This window comes from Strigops habroptila, chromosome 6 (assembly GCF_004027225.2).
Source record: "Strigops habroptila isolate Jane chromosome 6, bStrHab1.2.pri, whole genome shotgun sequence".
NCBI classification, from domain to species: Eukaryota; Metazoa; Chordata; class Aves; order Psittaciformes; family Psittacidae; genus Strigops; species Strigops habroptila.
Window position 1 is genome coordinate 59,739,091 of NC_044282.2, and position 20,189 is coordinate 59,759,279.

Below are 20,189 nucleotides of genomic sequence, written 5' to 3' on the forward strand. Positions count from 1 at the left end.
TATGGGAGCAACTAGTGACCCTGGCTGCTTCAGTGAAGGCTTTCCCTTCTAAGACAACAAAACCTTCTCTGTTATTGCTTTCCTCAACTCGAAAGTTCAATGAGGGATGTTCAGATCATCCCTGACTGCTGTGGCCTTTCCTCCATCTGTGCTCACCTCTCATTACACTGAGCCTGCTGCAGGCACCACAGCATCCTTCATCTCTGCAGTGAAAATTGTCTCCACTGCCCCAGGAGATCCTTGGCCCAAAACATCTTGAACCAGATTGGTGGTGGTTTGAGCAGTCACATCTCATGAATTTCACCTCCTGAGGCAGAGAGGAGAGAAAGGGAAAGAGGAGGAAAAGAGAAGGAATGTCTTTTATCTAAAATACATGAACTTTTATCTTCTCCATCATGTGTTGGATGACTGATGTGGTGGTAGTGAGCTGAGAGATGGGCATGGTTCATCAGCTCATCCAAGTGTATTCCTGCAGCAGTTAATGTATTATTTCTGAACCCAGAAAACCCCTTGAACTAAAATGAGAGGTAAAGCTTTCCTCACAATGTACAAAGGTGCAGGTCTGCAATATCCAGCATGATCTTGCACATGTCAAGCTATTGGATTATTCATATCATCAACGAAATGAGAGGACCCAAAGAATGAAACCTTTTCCTCATTACTACTGTACCCTGCAGCAACCAGTCTGCTTTGCCCATCCCAGGCAGCCCATGCCCAACCCTTGTGCCCGCTGTGCCACGGGGTGTCACAAGATGTGTTGCATGAGGATAACGGTGAAGATTGCAACAGCCCCAGGAGGCTCTCTCAGCCTCTCCCACTGCAGCAGGGAGGGACAAGGTGCAGCCCCGTCTCCCCTAAGAAGATGGGTCACTTTGAGATTGGCCAATGGGAGATGTGTCAGCAGAAATAAGTGCACGTCCCACCTACCAGTAGTGGTATAAGCCCAGGGCATTTGGCCAAAGTGGCATTCCTTGACCCCAGAGGCATCTGGACACAAGTCATTCCTGTTGGGTTTATTAGTGCTTGAACAACAAGACCTTTATCAGGCAGGTAAGTGCAGGTTCTCTTTCTGGGCAGATGCCCATTGCACTTCTCTCATTAGTTCCTGAAGCTTTCTAAATGACAAACAGTTGGCAGTATCCATACATATCATGAGGCTATCTGATCTTTCCTGAAAGAGCACTAATTGTCTATATGAGTCAGTGACTACCAGAGTGTCTTTAAATATTGTTTTGCTTAAAAGTGCAATGGTCAGGAATTACTTCTCCCATGTGTCCTTTAAGAAAATACAAAGAGAAAAGTGAGAAATAAGGTGATGAGACATCAGCTGGATTGCCCAACAGGCCAATACTTCCCCAGCTGCTCCCAGGATATCCAAAAGGCACAGATTTGACAACCATCCTTCAGAACAGGCCACAGTAAACACTGTCCTCTGTTACCTGGGACAGCCCCTCTGCAATTTGGGATCTTGCTGTGTGCTGTCATCCCCAGGAGTTTTGGTGTCTCCCCTCAGCAGCCTTGTGAAGACTCGGGACAGGCGTCAGCCATGAAGATCCTGTACCTGCTCTTTCCCCTCTTGCTCCTGTTGGTCCAGGGTGCTGCAGGTGAGAGGTGATGAGGGGAGATGGGGTGGGCTGTGAGCGCCCATCAGTGGGGTCCTCCATGTCCTTGGAAGTGACCACCTCTATCCAAGGCCAGGAGGGGAATGGTTCTGTGGTTGCCTTAGAGCTCCTACGTGAAAAGCCATGCAATGGCATAGATCTGGGTGCATTTACAGCAGTCACCATTTGCACTGGTTGTGGAAGACTCCAGCCCAGAGAAAGGTCTTGCCTGCTTCTGATCCTGAGTGTCCCAAAGCACTATTGCCGCCATCCATGACCCCTGCAAGGGCTGGGCAAGGGCTTTCCATCACAGGTCACTCAGAGGCAAGGCACAGCCAGGACAGGGACGTGGGATGCGAGGAACGCCTGGCTTGCCAGCTCTCCTGGTCCATGTAGTGATGGACATGCAGCAGGGGCTCACATGCAATGGGGGAGCCAGCACGGCTCTTCCTCAGTGTCACGCTGGTGCTTGTCAGTGTCTGCTCCCATGTGCACCCACAGCGGTGTGAAAGAGCCCCTCTGGGTGAGACACCTGGGTATTGAAATTGTGGCTATGGTGAGGATGAATTAGAGACTGTATATTGCCACGAAATGCATGGGGACTGTCAGCCACTGACACCACATGCTGCTCTCCAAGATTATTGTTTTAACTGTTTCTCTGTGCATGATTTTCCATAGCACTAGGAAAAGCAGAAAAATGCATACAAAAAAAGGGATTCTGCGTTTTGGGAGGCTGCCGTTTCCCCTATAAGTATGCGGGGACTTGTTCAACATTCAGTCACTGCTGCAAACTGTAAGTGCTGGAAACAGTTTGGTCCTATTTGTTTTATTGTTATTGTCTTTCAAGCCAGCTCCTGGATCACATGTTCATACATTCATGTTCAGAGGCAAAAGCCAGGGAAAGAAGGGAAAAGTCCTTATGGATTTGGACATGCCTCTGGGAGACTGAAGGTGCCCAAGGTCAGACGGTGCCTCCTCACTCTCCTTCAGCCCCACAATGCTTGCCCACTGTCAATACAGAAAGCTCAGCTGTGTTCTCCGAACAAGAAGGCTGTCCCTTGGGTAGTGTGAGGCACAGGATCCTCCTCCTCATGGCTCTAAAGACGCTTGGTGCCAAGGCTGCCACCAGTGAGGAGAGCACAGGTCCAAGCCAAACGAAATGACAAGAGTTTACACCTATGTGGTTCTTATCTCCCTGCACTTGCTAGTCATAAGAGTGGAGGTGGGAGAGAGTTACAGGAAAAGTAAGTTACAATGGATGATGTGCTTGTGTGCTTTCTCCATACAGTATCTGGAGTTGAGCCCCTGAACTCTGTGAGCAGGACGTCCCCCTCGCTTCTGGCTCCTGGCACCATGTCCTGATGTCCTCTCTGCTCCCCACTTCTGCCTCCCCCAGGGGCTGTGACAGCAGGAGTGGAAGCGCTGCTCCTGCTGGGTGCCCGTGTGCTGGGGGCGTCCCGTCATGGAGCCGGTGCTGCTGGGGCAGAGGCTGCTTTTCCCGCCTTGAATAAAGACGAGCAGTTTGGCATTGCAGCGAGTGGGACGTGTGCCTGTTCTTGTGGTGTGGGGTGCACCGCCCTGCTCGCTATGGGGTGGCACTGGGTTGGTGGCAGGGGAAGCACCTGGGGATGCTGGGGGTCACCACTGGGGCTGTCCCTAGGGGCCCAGCACTCTCTACAGATGGCGGCTGGGCTGCCAGCAGTGTTGGTGGGAGGTGCTGGAGGATGCTGTGGGTCCCTGCAACTCCAGCAGCAGCTCCTAGGCTGGGCAGCGCAGTAATGGCAACCCTGGGGTGTTCCCGTGTGCCTGAGCTACATATTCTCCGCCTTCTCCAACAGCAAAGGGAAATTTTCCAATAGCAATCAGAGTTCGTTTATGGCACTTGAGTGGGCAATACTCTACCATCCCTTTGCAGCCTCCAGGAGAGGCTCTCCAACAGGTCGTCTGGCTCCCTCTTAGCACAAGATGGGATTCCAAGGGTGGAAGCAGGATCTGCCTTCCTCCTACCTCCTCTCTAGCAGGGCTGCTTTGCCTAGTGCTGACTCAGAAAGACATGGGCCAGGAGGTGTGGAGGTGGTGGCAAAACCTTAAACTTGGAGTGTGAGAGCTTTGTTACAAAGTCCCAGCTCCACTCCCCACTGCAGAACCTGCAGCAAGAGCCTTTCCTTATAGACATGGGTGTGAGGCACCCCAGGGCAGATGCCACCGCAACCGGGAGATATCACATCTGACTCCTGACCTCAATGGAGAAAAAGTAAATACCTGCACCAAAAGATTTATCTTCTGTCTTGAATTCTTTTATCTGCATTGTGTCTATAAGGAAACTTCATTATATACTGGGCAACTTCACTGTAGTGCCAGCTAAATCCTACATTTTTCCATACACTTCTTTCATTCGTATCTTACCTGCTGTTCCTTGGAGCATCAGGAGGAGAGTACAAAGGACAGGCTGGTGTTGCTGGTACTTCAAAAAGTCCAGCCCAATAGTTTCTTTTCCTCTTTACTCCCCGCACTGCCAGAGAACAGGAGGCATCACTTTCTTCTTCTGATATCTCTGTGAAGGATTCACAGGCCTCCAACCCTGGGTCTCATGTCATCTTGCCTTGCAGAAAGGGCCATTCAGAGCTGTTGTTTGCTGGACACCACTTGGGACACATGCACACACACACACTGCATCCTTGCTCATTAGAAACCAGGACCAACCGTGCCGTACCACAAACCAGAGCTTTTTCCGCTTCTCTTCAAGAAGCTATTCAGTGAAACCCAAGGTCAATCTTCTGGGCAGGTGGGCCCTCTGCTTCTGCTAAGCATGCAGAAGACATCTTCCACCTTTTGTGTGTTTGTTATCTTGCCACTGTGACTTGACATCTCAATGGCATGCAGGAGAAAAGGCCAAGAGGCCAGGATCCACTATCAAAACCACCAACAGGTAACCTCTTGGAGTTGAGGAAACCAAATTGCTCTTACAAACACCTTCAGAGGCAGTTGCCGAGTCAGGCATGCATTACAGCTGCCTTCTGCCTGGCAAGGACTGCCTGTTCTATTGCGTGAATGGCATCAAATGCATTGGATACACAAGCAATGGCTACATCCATATAATATTTCTTCACCTTGGATAGCTTTAGGAGGAGAAGCAGGTTTGTTGAATCATCTGGTTTACAGACCTTAACGTGTATCCTGGTGCTACTCTCACTTTGTCTGAATAATCACTAGAGAGACAGTGTTATGCTTAACACCCTTCATATGTCAGGTGTGCAGACATCTTGTCCCAGAAGAAGGTGTTCCTGCACTGTCTAGAGGTGGAAGAGGTTTCAATATCATGTGTGTTCTTGCACATCACACACTACCTGATTACACAGTCAGATGAGAAGAGATCAAGAAGCACTCCCTTCTTCTGGGACTGATGCTGGTGTCTGCACCAACCAGTTACTTTGTCCATCCCAAGGATTTTTCAGCAAGCCACCACAGACATTGTGCTCACTGTGCCATAGGGTGTCACAAGATGTGTTGCATGAGGATAACGGTGAAGGTTGCAACAGCCCCAGGAGGCACCTCAGCATCTGCTACTGCAGCAGGGAGGAATGAGGTGCAACCCCACCACCCTCACACAGATGGGTCGCTTTGGGATTGGCCAAGGGAAGATGTGTCAGCAGGAATATGTGCAAGTCCCACCCACTGGCAACAGTGCAAAACCAGGGTGTTTTGGGCAAAGTGATACTCCCTACTACTTCTGGGTGCAAGTGATTCCTGGTCAGATTATTTCAGCTTGTTGCTTCCTTGGTGCACTCTGAACCAAGATCTTCATCAGGTAGGTGACTGCGGAGTCTCTTCCAAGCTGGTCACACATTCAGCTCCTCTGTGCAAATCCCTCTTCCCAGAACTGTGTAAATGGCAAACTGAATATCAACAAGCATCAGAGCTGCATGGGAAAGACAATAAAACCCCTTCATATGAGGAGGGACCCGAGATTTTCTGTTCTGGGTAAATGGGGACTTTCCTCAGCAGTAGGGAGATCTCCCATAGTTTCAGGCTTTTGGTTAATTCAAAACTTGTGTGTTTCCATTTCTGGCCACCAAAACACTTTCCTGTCCCCTTGCTCCTCCCTGGGTCTGTGCTGCACGGGGCAGGGACAGTGAGCATCCGGCTGGAGAGTGTCCTTGCTGGGAAGCTTGGGAATGGTCTTGAGTTGAGGATGGGCACTTCCAAGCTGAGCTAGGAGAACTTTCCTGAGCCCAGGGAAGCAGTGGTGACTGGGCAGGGTGTTTTGGGCAGCCAAGTTTGGACTGGCAGAAGTGATGGAGGGCACTGGCTAATGCTTCGTACAACATGGATTCTCCAGGCACATGCATTTCCCTACATTCCAGTGCCTGGCTTGGCTATTGGCATGGCACTGAGTGTTGGCACAATATCACCTGATGTGCAAACCTTCTCTGCTCTGGCATTTGGTCATGAAGAGGAAGAAAAGTGAGAGCAAATGCCCTAGTGCCCACCCTGGTTTGCTGACTGTGCTGGAGGTATATTTTGTGTCACTTCTTGATCTTGTCTCTCCGGAAAATTCTGCTCAGAGGACAAATACATGCCCTGCAAAAGATGTGAGGGACTATAACATGTCAAAGTATTCTTTTTCCTTATAATCTGAGTTTCAGTGGTTGTTGTTTTGAGTAAAATGACAAATACTAGCCATTAATCAATGCTTTGAGGAAAACATCGGGAAGGCTTGCGAGTCAGACAACGAAATAAACTCCAGATTGTCCAGCAGGCTGGTGCTTTCCAAAATGCTCCAAGAATACATGTGAAGTTGCAATTATTATTATCATCATTGTCAGAATCATTATTATCTCTTTTTGTTGGAGATTTTGCTTCTGCTTTTTGGCTGACCACGTGTGCCCAGGCTTGTTCGTGTCCTTTCTTTGTTGTTTTGATATGTCCTCTCTGCAGCCCTGTGAAGACCCGGGACAGGCAACAGCCATGCGAATCCTGTACCTGCTTTTCCCCTTATTCCTCTTGCTGGCTCAGGGTGCTGCAGGTAAGAGTGGAAGAGGGGAGATGGGATGGGGTGTGAGCCCCCATCAGTGGGGTTCTCCACGTCCTGGGAAGTGACCAGATTTGTCAGATATATAAATATAACATTTGGGAGGGATTAACTCTAATGAATGCCTGAGGAGCTGAGGAGCCAGCACAGCAGTTCCTGTACCTCACACTGGTATTTCCCTATGACACATGCTGCTGCAGCAAAGATAACCTCCTACTGGAGAGGTAAAGATGTTGGTTTTGGTGATTGGTGGACGTAGAGTACTGAGATCCAGAGGCAGTGCCAGGCCCTCTGGAACCATGCACATTTTTTAGTCATCCCATACTCACTCTTTCACTGTGCAGGATCCTCCCTGGCTCCAGGAAATAAGGCACAATGTCATCGAGAAAAAGGCTTCTGTGGATTTCTGAAGTGCTCTTTCCCCTATGTCATCAGTGGAAGTTGTTCAAAGTTTTTCTTTTGCTGCAAGAAGTAAGTTGCATTATTAGAAATACTAATGTGATGGCAGAAAGAGTCGCTGTTGTATTTGAGCACCCATGGCTGGATAATGGCACAGTGCTACACATGCTCCAAGACATAGCCCGGGGTCCAAGGAAAGATTCTTGGACCTGCCCTGAGTGGTGCTGAAGGAGCCCAAGGTCACCCAACACCACCCCACTTTCCTCCAGCCCCACGGGGATCATTCAGGCTTTGCAGAAGGCTCTCCCAAGCTAGCAGAGTGGTGCATCCACTGTCCTTGTACAGCAGAGAGGACATGATCCTGGGTTTGCTGCATCTGCATAGAGCTGGAGTTAGGGTTGCTAACACTAAGATATCACAGGTCCAAACTCTGCAGCAAGGGCTGAACATCGCCTCTGTTGAGTCTGATTCTCTTGTACCACGGACTTGCTTGTCTTGGCAGTAGAGGTGGGGGAGAGTGGGAGGGAAAGTAAGTTACAAGAGGTGACGTGCATGTGTGCTTTCTACATACAGAATGTGGAGTTGAGCCCCTGAACTCTGTGAGCAGGACGTCCTCCTCGCTTCTGGCTCCTGGCACCATGTCCTGATGTCCTCTCTGCTCCCCGCCTCTGCCGTCCCCAGGGGCTGTGACAGCAGGAGTGGAAGCGCTGCTCCTGCTGGGTGCCCGTGTGCTGGGGACGTCCCGTCATGGAGCCGGTGCTGCTGGGGCAGAGGCTGCTTTTCCCGCCTTGAATAAAGACGAGCAATTTGGCATTGCAGCGGGTGGGACGTGTGCCTGTTCTTGTGGCGCGGGGTGCGCCGCCCGGCTCACTATGGGGTGGCACTGGGTTGGTGGCAGGGGAAGCACCTGGGGATGCTGGGGGTCACCACTGGGGGTGTCCCCAGGGGTGCTCTTGGCCCAGCAGTCCTGCAGGCAGGGTGTTTGCTGTGGGTGTGATAAAGCTGCTGTGCAGATGCTGCCTCCTGGGAGGTGGAGCCCTGTCATGGCCCTGCCAATCATGAGTGTCCCTTGTCCCTGTCGGCCGTGGCTTCATGTGCAGGGCTGTGCTGGGTCGTGTGCACCTTGGGCAGGCATGGCCAGCCCTGCCCCTCAAATCCATCCCAGGTGTCCCACCACGCAGTTGGGTGGGACCTCCATCTCCCTCATCTGCAGTGGGGCGTTGCAGAGCAGTCCCTGCTCAGCTCCATTCCTGGTGGCAGCCTCACAGCAACACTACCTCTACTAGCCTCACAGCCTGTCTCCCTGCCACATCCCTCTTGGAGGGGCCTAATCCCACAGACAGCCCCCAAGGAGACCTTTACAAGGCCTCGAATGGAAGTAGGTCCCCCAGACTGACTGTCCAGCACCTCCTCAAGGTGGCCTCTCCAATGGGTCCCATGGACCACAGCCTGGAAATGTCCGTAAGTGTAGTCCGGCAGGGAGAAAGCAAGGTGTCTTCTCGTCTCTGCCTAACTCAGGCAGACAGGGATTGCAACATGGTTCTCCATCAACAGCCAGTGACCTTAACCTTTCATCAAGTGCAGACCTCTGCCCTCTATAGTTAAATATGTGTGTGTCCTTGCACATGTGAATAAGTCAGCAACTAGTGAATCATATCCATTCCAAGGAGGCAGATCACCCTCAGCAGTCCATCCCTGACTTACAGAACCATAGAATTCCAGACTGGCTTGGGTTGGAAGGGACCTTAAAGCTCATCTAGTTCCAACCTCCTGCCATGAGCAGGGGCACCTTCCACGAGATCAGGTTGCTCCAAGCCCCGTCCAACCTGGCCTTGAACACTGCCAGGGATGGGGCAGCCACAGCTTCTCTGGGCAACCCATTCCAGTGCCTCACCACCCTCACTGTAAAGAACTTCTTCCTTATATCTAACCTGAACCTCTCCTGTTTAAGTTTAAACCCATTACCCCTTGTCCTATTGCTACAGTCCCTGAGGAAGAGTCCCTCTCCAGCATTCTTGTAGGCCACCTTCAGATACTGGAAGGCTGTTATGAGGTATCCACACAGCCACCTCGCCATCTACTTCTTCCCTTCTGGGCATGCAGCCCTTCCCAGAGCCATGGGGCTGACTCTTGCATTTGCTCCCAGGGCACCTTTGCCCTGGTCCTGAAGCTGCAGGTCCCAGCCAGATTCAGAGTGGCCCAGCCTCCTGTGATATCAGATCCTGTGGCAGGGCTGTAGGAGTGAGTGGGGATCTGTACAGCTCCAGGAGCTGTGTCCACATCAGCAAGGGTCTATCCTCACATCCATCAGCAGCTCCCACCCTTCTGCCCATGTCCTGTGTACAGCACAGCAGGTTCCCACTGGCTTTCCAGGATCGTTTCCTTCACGTTCATTCATGTATCATTTAACTGAACGTTTAGCAGTCACCATGAACACCCCTTATCTCAGCAATTTGAAGCTGTTTCACTCTCCCACGGGCCCCTTTGCCCAGGACATCTTGAACAAGACTGATGGTGCTGTGGAAAGTCACCCCATGAGTTTAATATAGCAAAAAAAGAGGAGAAAGAGCAAGAAAAGGAGACAGATCAATGAATAAATATTTTCTGTTACTGATGGTATGACATGGCTTACATGGAAGCAGTGAACTGGAGATGCTGTTATAGTTGTGCATTTGACCATCAGCTCATAAATGTGTGCAGCAATCAGAATGTTGTTTCCAAACCATCTGATGAAGCTTCAAATAAAAGCCGAAATAAAGCTCTTTTTATAATTTTGAAAGGTAAGAAGGTTCATAATACTCCTCATGTTCTTCCACATCCCATGCTAGGGGATTATTTTTTCAGACTGGAGGAGATAAGCAGGGAAACCTTATCTGCATTTTTGAGACTGGTTGCTGCTGTCTGAACCAGGCAAAGTCCATGCTGAGCCACCAAGCCCATGTGCTCACTGTGTCATAAGATGTGTTGCATGAGGATAACGGTGAAGATTGCAGCAACCCCAGGAGGCACCTCAGCCTCTCTCATTGCCACAGCAAAGGACGAGGTGAAGCCATCACCCCCATGCACATGGGTTACTTGCTGATAGGCCAAGGGGAGATGTGGCCATGGGAATAAGCACATATCACTCACTAGCAGTGGTATAAAATCAGGGTGTTTTGGGCAAAGTGGCATTCCCTGACCCCAAAGGCATCTGGAGGCAAGTGATTACTGGTGCGTTTCTTGCTCCCTGAAGACCAAGACCTTTGCTCACCAGGCAAGTAATTGTGGGGTCTCTTTCAGGCTGGCCACCCATTCAGTCTCTCTGCTTCAGTCCATCACAGCAGGACCATCTAAATGACAAACTATTGTATATATCTGTTTGCATAATGATGCCATCTGTGCTTTCTAGGGAAATAAAGTAAATTGAAAATATGAATTCTCATTAGAGCTTGGAATCTGCTGAACCTGGATGCAGGGTTTCCCCAGCACAGGAGAGACTGGAAAGTTTCTGTGGTGTTTGAAGATGTACACCACGATCTTGTGCTCTGGGAAATGGGAACTTTGCAATTTAAAGGATAGAGGCACTTTACATGCAACAGTACAGAGAATTTCCATTCTTTCAGCCTTCAGTTAAGTTAAAAGTTCATGTTTTCCTGATCTCTTTGGCCACTGACACACTTCTCTCCCTTCTTTCTCCTACCTGAGGAGCTGCTACACTATTTTGTGACCATAATTTTATTATTGTTTTTGCGTTCACATTGGCGGGTGCATCTCTGAAGCATTCAAACCTTCTTTGCTTTGGCCTTTGTAAGGAGATGCAGAAGCAATAAAGCACAGGCATCAGGCATGACCCTTGTCTCATGAACATACTTGAAAGCATACCTAGTCTATCCCTTCAATTCTGTCTCCACAGAAACATATTGAGGTCTGTTTCAGAGACAAGTGTGCCGTGTGTAAGGCCCAAGGTACTCCGAAAGGCAAATTTTCTGACCGTTCTTTAAATAACACCAGCTGCTTTTTAGTTTTAAACAGCATGAATCACCAGACATAAAATCTACAGCCTGTGCTTGGGACTACATTTAAGAAAGGTAACTGAAAAACATGTGTTTAGGTACTGCCTTGCCTGAAACTTCCTGAACTACTGGCAGGTTATTCATGAAGCTGCAGAGGTGGCCGTTGTTCTTGTGAATAGGCTACAAACAACACTATCTTCTTTTATTCATGATAACAGATCTGCAGTTTGGTATATACCGCTGTGCCCAGGCTTCTACACCACTTGGGGTCCCCTGTGCCCTTGTTGGCTTCGTGTCTCCACTCTCTAGACCTGTAAAGACCTGAGCTGGGCATCAGCTATGAAGATCCTGTACCTGCTCTTCCCCTTCTTCCTCCTGTTGATTCAGGGTGCTGCAGGTGAGAGTGGAAGAGGGAAGGCATATGATCCATGTCCCCAGTAGGGTGACCATATTTTTAGAAATGCTCAAAGTAGAGAATACTTTTGTGGTTTTGCTCCAACATGAAAAGTCATGCAATGGGATATACCAAAGGATGCTCTCACAATGCCCCCTCCTCTGAGAGCTAGAGGGGCTGGTGTGGAGAAAGCCGTCCAGGAATAAGAGCTTGGATCATTCTGTAGGTTAGGGAACGATTGAGCTCTGGATCCACCCTGGGCATTGATCTGCTCCTTGGGGAGTATCTCTGATGGGCTCCCACGGCAATGTCTAAAGTCTCAGCCTATGCAGTCTACCTTGCTCACTTCAAAAATGGGTGGGAATGCCTGTTGTCTCATCGCAGATACTTAGCACCTCTTTAGGACCCCTAGATGTGTGTGATTCTGCAGTGTCAAAGCCCTCTACCCCAGGCTGGATGAGCTAGCTAAGGTTTTATGGAATAACTGCTCCTTCTACAGGACAGTGGGAGGATGAAAAATACCCCTTTGTCCCACAAAAAGCCAGGGATATCTGTGCCTCAGGGCTTTAGCTAATAGTCCTTCTAGGTAGTTAACTTGCTATTGAAGGTACAGTTGTGGTCATTTTAATACTTGGCCCACAAAGTGGGTTGAAACCCTAGTGGAGTGCCAGCCTTTCCGGAATTACAGAATGTGCTCCCAAATTATCTTTTCCTTTCAATTGTCTCTCTCTACAGGTGCATCTCTGGTTCCAGGAAATGAATGGAGATGTAAGCATGAAGGGGGATTCTGTAGTTTTTTGACATGCTATCGCCCTTATCACATCTATGGAAGGTGTACAAATTTGGTAGTTTGCTGCAAAAGGTAAGTTCTGAAGTCAGACATTCAGGAATTTGCCCTCTGCTTTCTCTGCTGGAATAGATCTGCTGTTGTCTTTACATCCACACTGCTGGATAACACCCTCCTGCATTCATGTTAAGAGGCAGAGGCCAGGGAAGGAGGGTTAAAATTCCTTCGTAAAGCTGCTCGAACCTGCCCTGTGTGGACTGAAGAGACCCAAATTCAGCCAGCATCTTCTCATTCTCCCTTTCCCATGCGGTGAAAGTGAAGTGTGATCTTTGTGTAGTGTGAGGCACAAGACCATCTCAGTGAGGTTTCTAAAGAGTCTTGGATTCAAGGCTGCAACCACTGAGGAATACACAGGTCCAAGTCATCTGAAATAAGGACTGGAGCTTATCTGAGGAAGGGTTGTCCAGTAATTCTCTACAGGTCCTTATAATAGAAGTGTCAGAGAGACTGGAGGAAGACAAAGAATGAACAGGAGAAATAAATATTGCTGACCACATATTGTGCTTTGTTTATGCAGGAAATAGTGATGAATCCCTGGACTTCCCAAGCAGAATATCCCCCTCGCTTCTGGCTCCTGGAACTATCTCCTGATGTTATCTCTCCTCCCCGTCTCTGCCACTCGAAGGTGGTGTGACAGCAGGAATGGAAGCGCAGCTCCTGCTGGCTTCTCATGATCTGGAGACATCCTGTCATGGGTCTGGTGGTGTTTGGGCAAAGGCTGCTTTTCCTTGGCTTCAATAAAGACATCTAGTTTCACAGCATGGTTGAGTTTGGAAGGGATCTCTGGAGGTCATCTGGTCCATCCCCCCTGCTCAGGCAGGGCCACCCAGAGCCAGTTGCCCAGGACCACATCTAGATGGCTGTTGAATATCCCCAAGGATGGAGACTCCATCACCTCTTTGGGCAACCTGTGCCAGTGCTTGGTCACCCTCACAGTAAAAAAGTGTTTCCTGATGGCCAGAGGAACCTGCTGTGTTCCAGTGTGTGCCCATGGCCTCTGGTCCTGGCACTGTGCACCACTGAAAAGAGCCTGGCTCCCTTCTCTTTGCACTGTCCCTTCAGGTATTTAGATACATTGGTAAGATTTCCCTGGAGCCTTCTCTTCTCCAGGCTGAATAGACCCAGCTGTCTCAGCCTCTCCTCATAGAAGCAATGTTCCAGCCCCTTCATCAACTTGGTGGCCTTTGCTGGACTCTCTCTAGCATGTCTATGTCCGTTTGGGACTGGGGAGCCCAGAAGTGGACATGCAGTACTCCAGGTGTGGCCTTATGAGTGCTGAGTAGAGGGGAAAGATCATGTTCCTCGAACTGCTGGCAATGCTTGATTGAATGCAGCCCAGGATACCTTCAGGATAGCCTACTTTGCTGCAAGGACCTGTTGGTGGCTTATGTTTAACTTGGTGTCCACCAGCACACCCAGGTCCTTTCCTGTAAAGCTGCCTTTCAGCTGGGTGACCCTAGCACGTATGGGTGCATGGGCTTGTTCCTCCCCAGGTGCAGGACATTGCACTTGTCTATGTTAGGCTTCATGAGGCTCCTGTCAACCCATTTACTCAACCTATCGAAGTGGGTGGCAACACAAGTCCCTGGTGCATCACCCACTCCTTCCAGTTCGTTACCATCTGCAAGCTTGCTGAGGGTAACCTGTCTCTTAAAGTTTCCCAATATCCAGGGAAGAAACTGGATGCCTCTTCCTCTTTTCCCACCTAGAGCCCATACAAGACCAGCCCTGCTGCTCTCTGATATTAGGCACTAACCTCAGCCCTTCTACAGACACACATACAAAACTGTGCTATAGCTGCAGGTGAACATGTATGTTTGTCTGTGCACAGTTCTGCGTGTGACCACAATAATTGTCAGGTAAGAGCAAGACCAGGCTGTTCTACAGGTAAATCTGGCTTCACAACAATGAGGCACCTCCAGGTTTAAACCAGGAAGGCAGGTCAGCAAGGTGTACAGCCAGGATCAAAGCTGGCAAATAGCTCAAGCAAGGGCCAGGGAAAGAAAATTGAGCTTAAAAGCAGCTCTCAAGTCATCTTTGGGAGAGTCCTGCTTATCAAAGCTCTTTCTCATGCAGTGCTGTTACTCAAGGCCATGTAGCAGCTCCGTGTGAATCCTGGCTTCAAAACAAGACAGCTAAACCCCTGAAAGCCCAAGTGCTGATGAGGACAAGGGAGGTCCCTCCCTGCTGTGTGATGGGATGGGGCATGAAGCAGCACAGGTCCCAGCAGGGTCTCCAACAGGGATGGTTACAATGTGCTAAAGCAAGATGAGGAGGAGCCCAGGGCCTCCAGGATAGGTACTGCCCACCCCAGGGACACTGCCCAGCACAGACGTCCATAAACATCTGGTGCTGCTGGTGCCTGCGGCTGTCAGGAATAAGGACCAGGACATGGGTGACATTTGGCCGTTCATAGCAAGCAATGTCCTGTATACTTTGTCAAGGTAAAGGTCGAGGCTTGAAAAGCATCAACAAGAAATTTCAGCTTTTGAGTTGTAGAGAAACCTCAACAGTTGGTGGCCAGCTACCCCCTGACTCCTGTATGTTGAGAAATAACGATGTTTCCTGTCCTTTACTTCCACAATGTGCACTTCATTCCCAAACATAACCGTAAAAGGTTACATTGCCAAGCAGTGCCACTCAAGGAAATCATTTGCACAAGATCAGGCAGAACTGCAGGAGGTAAGAAAGGGGTTGAGACAGAATATTTCAGTACCAAATACTATGTCACACGTGAAGTATGTATACCGTATCTTCCACAGTACATACAGCATGCAACACATTTGGCAGGTTCCAATTCCTCTGACTTAATTTGGGTCACTATAGGTGCAGTGGTGGCTAGATTCCCATCACAATCAATAGAGTCAGGAGAACCAACAGACTGGTGAGGATGGATTCAGTTTCTCGAATGTTGTCAGCGCAACTTCTAGTGCTGTGTGATATTCTGCCTGACCTCCATGTGCTGTTGTGGAAGAGTCAAGGCTTCTTGCAAGTCATGACTTGAGTATAGGAGATCATGCCGCAGAAGATTAGAATTTGGATGGGACATCTAAGGAAAAGTTTGTTCCCTGCTAAGAAGTGCAAAGGGATAGTCATAGGGCATATAAATGCTGCCATTTTGGCAGGCAAGCAAAATCCCCTCCTGAACATCATCTCGTAAATGTGTGTATCCCAATGGAGAACCGAAGGGAGTGTGCTGGATGGTGGAGGCACCTAATGAAGAGAGATCAGTTGTCTTGATTTCAGCTGTGACAGAGTTAATTTTCTTTCTGGTAGCTTTGTACTGGTAGTAATGTGTTTTTCTTTCTGATGCTGTGTTTTGGCTTTAGTTTGAGAACAATGTTGACAACATGCCGATGTTTTAGTTGCTCAGTAGCAAAGACTTTTCAGTCTCTCATGCTCTGCCAGTGAGGAGGGGTAAAAGAAGCTGGGAAGGAGCACAGCCAGGGGGTATTCCATGCCACAGAATGTCAGGCTCAGAACAGAAACTGGGCAGAGTTGGCTGGGTGTTGCCAATCACTGCTCGGGGATGAGGTGGGTATCAGTCATCAGGTGGTGAGCAGTTGTATTGTGCATCACTTCGAGATTTTTTGTTTGGTTTGTTTTACTCTCTTTCTCTTTTTATTTCCTTTTATTATATATTTACTGTGAGGGTGGTGAGGCGCTGGTACAGGTTGTCCAGAGAAGCTGTGGCTGCTCCGTCCCTGGCAGTGTTCAAGGCCAGGTTGGATGGTCCTTGAAGCAACCTGGTCTAGTGGGAGGGTATCTAGTGGAAGGTGTTGTAACTGCATGATCTTTAAGGTCCCTTCCAACCCAAGCCATTCTGTGATTTGATGAAGACGATGATGATGATTACTGCTATTATATTTTACCTTATTTCAGTTATTAAACTATTCTTGTCTGAACCCATGTGCTTTACCTTTTTTTTTAACATTTTGATTCTCTTCCCCCTCCCATTGGAGGAGGGAAGGTAAGCAAGGTGGCTGTGTGGTACTTAGTAGCCAACTGGCCTTAAACCACGGCACCAGTATAAGCTGTTCTCCATCTATTATCGCTTATGCTTCCTCATAGAGGGACAGATGGGGAAAAAAAAGCAAAACTGACATCCAGTTGTTGTGCAATTACAGGACAAACAACTTCTGGAGGGGAAAGAACTGGCATAAATTGTTACATTATTTTAAAAAGAGACTGCGTCTTTCCTGGGATGCTCATGGGCATCTTCCAGAAGCCAGAATATTAAGTCTCAGATGCTGATGTTTTAATGGATGGTGGGTGTCTGGGATTTTAGTTATTTCTATTTCTCTTTCCCCAAGAAAAGATTTCTACATAGTAAGAAAAAAAGGATTTTGGCATCTGAACACATTCTCGCAAAGGGAAGTTGAGTTTTTCCACCCATCATTTCTCTTGGTACTGGAGGGTAAGGCCTTCAGTCCATGTCTGGCTAGACCTGGACAGCTGTATGTCTCAGAAAAGCTCAAGTTAAAGAGCAGATGGCACTGTAAACTGTTGCCCTCCAGGGTCTGTATGTCAAAACCCAGGTAGGATCATTGCCTTCAGCCCATGCAACAAAACCCCATGTTTCAGTGATGTGAATGCTAAGCAACAACAATTTATTCGAAACAAGAGGGAAAGCAATGAAGAATACATTTGGATTTACTCTGCATCATAAAGCTTTTTTGCATTAAAAATGAAAGGTGCATGAGGCTTCGTAGCAGGATTCAGTGGTTTTGGCAGTAAGGGGGTTCGAAGCAAATGCCTAGGTTTAGAAGAAATTCTCATCACTCTTGAATGGGTTGTCCATGAAGTTTTTATGCATCCCATGGCCTGTGCAAAGGAAAAATAAATAAAACTAGATTCTCTTTCTGCTTGCATTCCCTCCTTACTTACTCAGTCCATGCATATTTTCCTCTTGGGCATAAGTACTTTCCAAAATACCTAATGTTATGTGTAGCCATGCTGGGACAGTCCTGTGCACTCATCCCTATGAGTAAGAAGAGTGTTTTCCTATTGTTTCAGGAAAAGCAGGGAATTAAATTGGTGTCCCTTTATACAGGGGTGAATGCATTTGTTCTTGAATGAAAACAGAATGCTACCTCTCATATGATAATTTCATTTTACCACACTGTTGCACTTTTTGCACACATTTGATGACACTCAGATACCTGTTTTCACCCTGCACCGTAGCTGAATTCCTCTCTGTTGCCCATAGAAGTCCAGTTCTGCAAATACCAAACCCTGATATTTTCCTCTGGCACAGGAGCTGCAAAGGGTTACGCAGAGCTGCAACAGCACAAGACTGACATCTCCAACAGCACTGTATCACTCTCGCTGGGGCAGATCATGATGCACTTCTTGAGAGAAAGAGAACCATGCAGCTCAACCTACTTCAAAACTTGGCTGTCCTCATGGCATGTTAGGTATTTTTCCTCACTCAGCAATTTGAATGTTCATTAGCACCTTGGGGTTAAGGACACAGGCAAAATAGATTTGTCTGATCATACTGCAGATAAGTCTTGGTGAATGCCAAACTCACGATTTGCAGCAGGAGCGGAACCCAAAGCAAGTTCCAACTCTGACCAGATGGATGGGGCATCTTCCAAAGTAACAGGACCCTTTTCTACAGAGAAACATGTCCCGCCGGGGTGAAGACAAACCTGCAACAGCAACACAAGATTTCCTTTCCTCTCATTCTGCAGGGCAGGAAAATGCAGTCATAATGCCAGAGGGTTTCCCATTTGTTGAGCTGCCTTCAGAACCAACTTGCCTAAAGACTGTTGCCTGGATTTGGCCATGTTGAAAGGCTGTGTTTACAAAGTGAGTAAAGAAGTGAGTTTACAAAGCAGATCTACACCTTGTAGAGGTGGGATCATAAGGTCACAGTGCATCTAAATGGATGGCCCTTAGGTCCACGTAGAGAATGATACAGACCTCCTGACTCATCATCCTTTCTTTACCTTATAGGAAAGGGTCATGGGTCCAGAGGCTTTAGTATCAGCTCCTATCCCAGAATAGTTGGCCAGACTTCATTTTCATCTGCATATGCACTGCTGAGTGTGCTGTTATCCAAACACCAAGTCAGGTGTCTAACACTAGACTATTCAACGTGATCTTTTTAGGGAGATACCAGAAGTGAAAAATCACTTTTGTTCAGAAGTCATAATTTCTCCACCTTTGAAAGAGTTTTTATAGGAGAGTACAGGCTCTGAGCTATATGATAACTCTTGCTCAGTTTCAAGCAATTTTAACCAGTAGTGGTTCAAATGTGCTGGGGAGTTTACTTCAGATAGACAAAAATCCCCTTCTAGCATCTCTCTTTCATCTTACCTGGAGAAATTTGAAGTGCCAAAAAGAGGAGAGAAAAGAGCAGGTAAAGGATCTTCATGACCACAGATTTGATGTGTTACTGTAGGGAAATGAGCAAGAAGTCTTTCTTGACAGGCAGTCTCTGGGATCTACAGTCTTCTGAAGCATATAAATACTGTATTAATCAAAAGGGCATTTATATCACCTATTTGAAAAATAACCAGGAAGACCCATACGATATCATAACTGCTGTGTGAGCGTTTCTGGGAGAAAATAAATATATATGGGGCAACATACTCTAGGGATATGTGATCATTAAATTATTTTAATAGTTTGACTGCTCAGATTTCTTTCACACTTTGCAAATAGTCCTGGTCCAAATGCAGTCATTATTTAATTTTTAGTTAATTTTTTAATCTAAATGTTGTTTATAGTAAACAACATTAAACAAAATGAGGTAATTATACAGTCAAATTTACAAACTTCAGGGAAAAAATTTGCAATGTTAAAATTTATCAAGAAATAGCAGTTAAAATCAACTCGCCCAAAATCTTCAGTCTTAGTCTTATAGATTTACAGGCAGCAGTTCTAGAATGGAAATGTACAGCCAGATCAGTTCCCATTTGACAAATGAAACTTGAAAAGGAAACATGAAATGCCCTTATAGAAAGTTAATAATTGAGCTAATATCTGCAAAATGGGATAAGACAGCCTAGAAGGGGGTTTCTGGATAAAGAAGAAGTAGTTAATATCATACATCTTAGCATTAGAGAATCTTCTGATCTGCCACAAATTATGTTCTCTTAAGCAAGGAAGAGAAAGGAGATTGTGCTGAAATCTCATATTTCTGTAAATGGAATGGTAGAGGGTGGCCCAAACCAGCTTTGAAATTAGTATTTGAAGTTTATACAAATTTCTATATATTTAAAAATATCAGGACAAACAAGTAGGCAAAGTCAACAGTTCTGAAAATGAAATGAAATTCTTAACATGGAGGCAGAAAAAATATATACTGGACAGACCTCTCTACAGCAACCTGACCCAGCCAGTTTTTAAGCAGAGTATTTTTATCAAAGTATTTGAAGTATTAGCATATATTTGAATTACTTATTCAACATGTGTAATTTCTGGAAAACTTAGATTAACTTTTTCAGTAACCGACAGATTTAGGCTAATAATACAGAGGTTTGGGGTTTTGTGGGTTGTTTTTTGTTTTGGATTTTGGGGTTTTTTTTAGGAAAAGACAACAGCAGACATTGAAAGAAAGATTGAAAAGAAATAAGAAGTTACCAGGTATCAGGTGAGCCCAGAAGCCAAAGAAGACCTGCTCTTGGTCCCTCCCCTCCAGATGAATTTGGTTGTGGGGATGAGACCCTCTTTTATACTGTGTTTCCTAGGGGGAGTGACCGCTGCTTTCTCTTCTCAAGAAGTACACATTGAACCAATCAAAAAATTACCCACTTTTTTTGTGACTTTTAATCCAACCAGAATCAAGTTGATTTCCATTTCCCAGTGAAAAGGCAGGGTTTCTCTTCGAACCTATTGAAGCTTTTCTTCTTCAAAATCCCAGTTATTCATGCAATACCTCTTGTGACACTCCAGTTTGTGTAAGATACGTTAA

The 20,189-nt window shown here is 47.2% G+C and overlaps 3 protein-coding genes and 1 long non-coding RNA gene across 11 annotated transcripts; 3 read left to right on the plus strand and 1 right to left on the minus strand.

The window, feature by feature from the left end:
- The first annotated feature begins 940 nt into the window (after positions 1 to 940).
- Positions 941 to 2,398, plus strand: LOC115610113 (antimicrobial peptide THP1-like). The gene is made up of 3 exons (XM_030491177.1): positions 941 to 1,050; positions 1,492 to 1,604; positions 2,280 to 2,398. Exons 2-3 carry the CDS (start codon positions 1,547 to 1,549, stop codon positions 2,396 to 2,398), a joined length of 177 nt encoding a protein of 58 aa, XP_030347037.1. The 5' UTR covers positions 941 to 1,050; positions 1,492 to 1,546.
- A 2,891-nt stretch (positions 2,399 to 5,289) lies between these two features.
- On the plus strand, positions 5,290 to 7,850 carry LOC115610064. Its single transcript, XR_003992094.1, has 4 exons — positions 5,290 to 5,409; positions 6,540 to 6,627; positions 6,978 to 7,104; positions 7,606 to 7,850. It is a non-coding gene; the product is annotated as an uncharacterized LOC115610064 (long non-coding RNA).
- Positions 7,851 to 10,186: 2,336 nt separating this feature from the next.
- Positions 10,187 to 13,026, plus strand: LOC115610114 (antimicrobial peptide THP1-like). Its single transcript, XM_030491179.1, has 5 exons — positions 10,187 to 10,285; positions 11,243 to 11,421; positions 12,154 to 12,280; positions 12,543 to 12,564; positions 12,783 to 13,026. The coding sequence occupies exons 2-5, from the start codon at positions 11,364 to 11,366 to the stop codon at positions 12,897 to 12,899; spliced, it is 324 nt and encodes a 107-aa protein (XP_030347039.1). The 5' UTR covers positions 10,187 to 10,285; positions 11,243 to 11,363; the 3' UTR covers positions 12,900 to 13,026.
- Positions 13,027 to 16,852: 3,826 nt separating this feature from the next.
- On the minus strand, positions 16,853 to 19,962 carry LOC115610065 (antimicrobial peptide THP2-like). 8 transcript variants are annotated; one of them, XR_003992097.1, is made up of 6 exons: positions 19,859 to 19,962; positions 18,590 to 18,727; positions 17,651 to 17,919; positions 17,428 to 17,525; positions 17,201 to 17,269; positions 16,853 to 17,089 (listed from the first exon to the last, which is right to left on the minus strand). XR_003992097.1 is itself a non-coding variant. In XM_030491073.1 (4 exons), exons 2-4 carry the CDS (start codon positions 18,645 to 18,647, stop codon positions 17,074 to 17,076), a joined length of 195 nt encoding a protein of 64 aa, XP_030346933.1. In that variant the 5' UTR covers positions 18,648 to 18,727; positions 19,859 to 19,958; the 3' UTR covers positions 16,853 to 17,073. The 8 variants fall into 8 exon arrangements, 4 of the variants coding, with proteins under 4 accessions (XP_030346933.1, XP_030346937.1, XP_030346936.1 ...); XR_003992098.1 differs by lacking the exon at positions 17,201 to 17,269; XR_003992096.1 differs by lacking the exon at positions 17,201 to 17,269 and having other exon boundaries at positions 17,428 to 17,919.
- Positions 19,963 to 20,189: the final 227 nt, after the last annotated feature.

What these genes read in the sequence shown, in the direction of transcription:
- LOC115610065 (XM_030491073.1), bottom strand. Translation starts at nt 18,647, where the DNA reads ATGAAGATCCTTTACCTGCTCTTTTCTCTCCTCTTTTTGGCACTTCAA. An exon ending in GGCACTTCAAATTTCTCCAG is followed by an intron (nt 17,920 to 18,589) that starts GTAAGATGAAAG and finishes TTGCTGTTGCAG; the next exon opens with GTTTGTCTTCACCCCGGCGG.
- LOC115610114 (XM_030491179.1), top strand. Translation starts at nt 11,364, where the DNA reads ATGAAGATCCTGTACCTGCTCTTCCCCTTCTTCCTCCTGTTGATTCAG. An exon ending in TTGGTAGTTTGCTGCAAAAG is followed by an intron (nt 12,281 to 12,542) that starts GTAAGTTCTGAA and finishes ATCTTTGTGTAG; the next exon opens with TGTGAGGCACAAGACCATCT. An exon ending in TGAGGCACAAGACCATCTCA is followed by an intron (nt 12,565 to 12,782) that starts GTGAGGTTTCTA and finishes TTGTTTATGCAG; the next exon opens with GAAATAGTGATGAATCCCTG.
- LOC115610113 (XM_030491177.1), top strand. Translation starts at nt 1,547, where the DNA reads ATGAAGATCCTGTACCTGCTCTTTCCCCTCTTGCTCCTGTTGGTCCAG. An exon ending in GTTGGTCCAGGGTGCTGCAG is followed by an intron (nt 1,605 to 2,279) that starts GTGAGAGGTGAT and finishes GATTTTCCATAG; the next exon opens with CACTAGGAAAAGCAGAAAAA.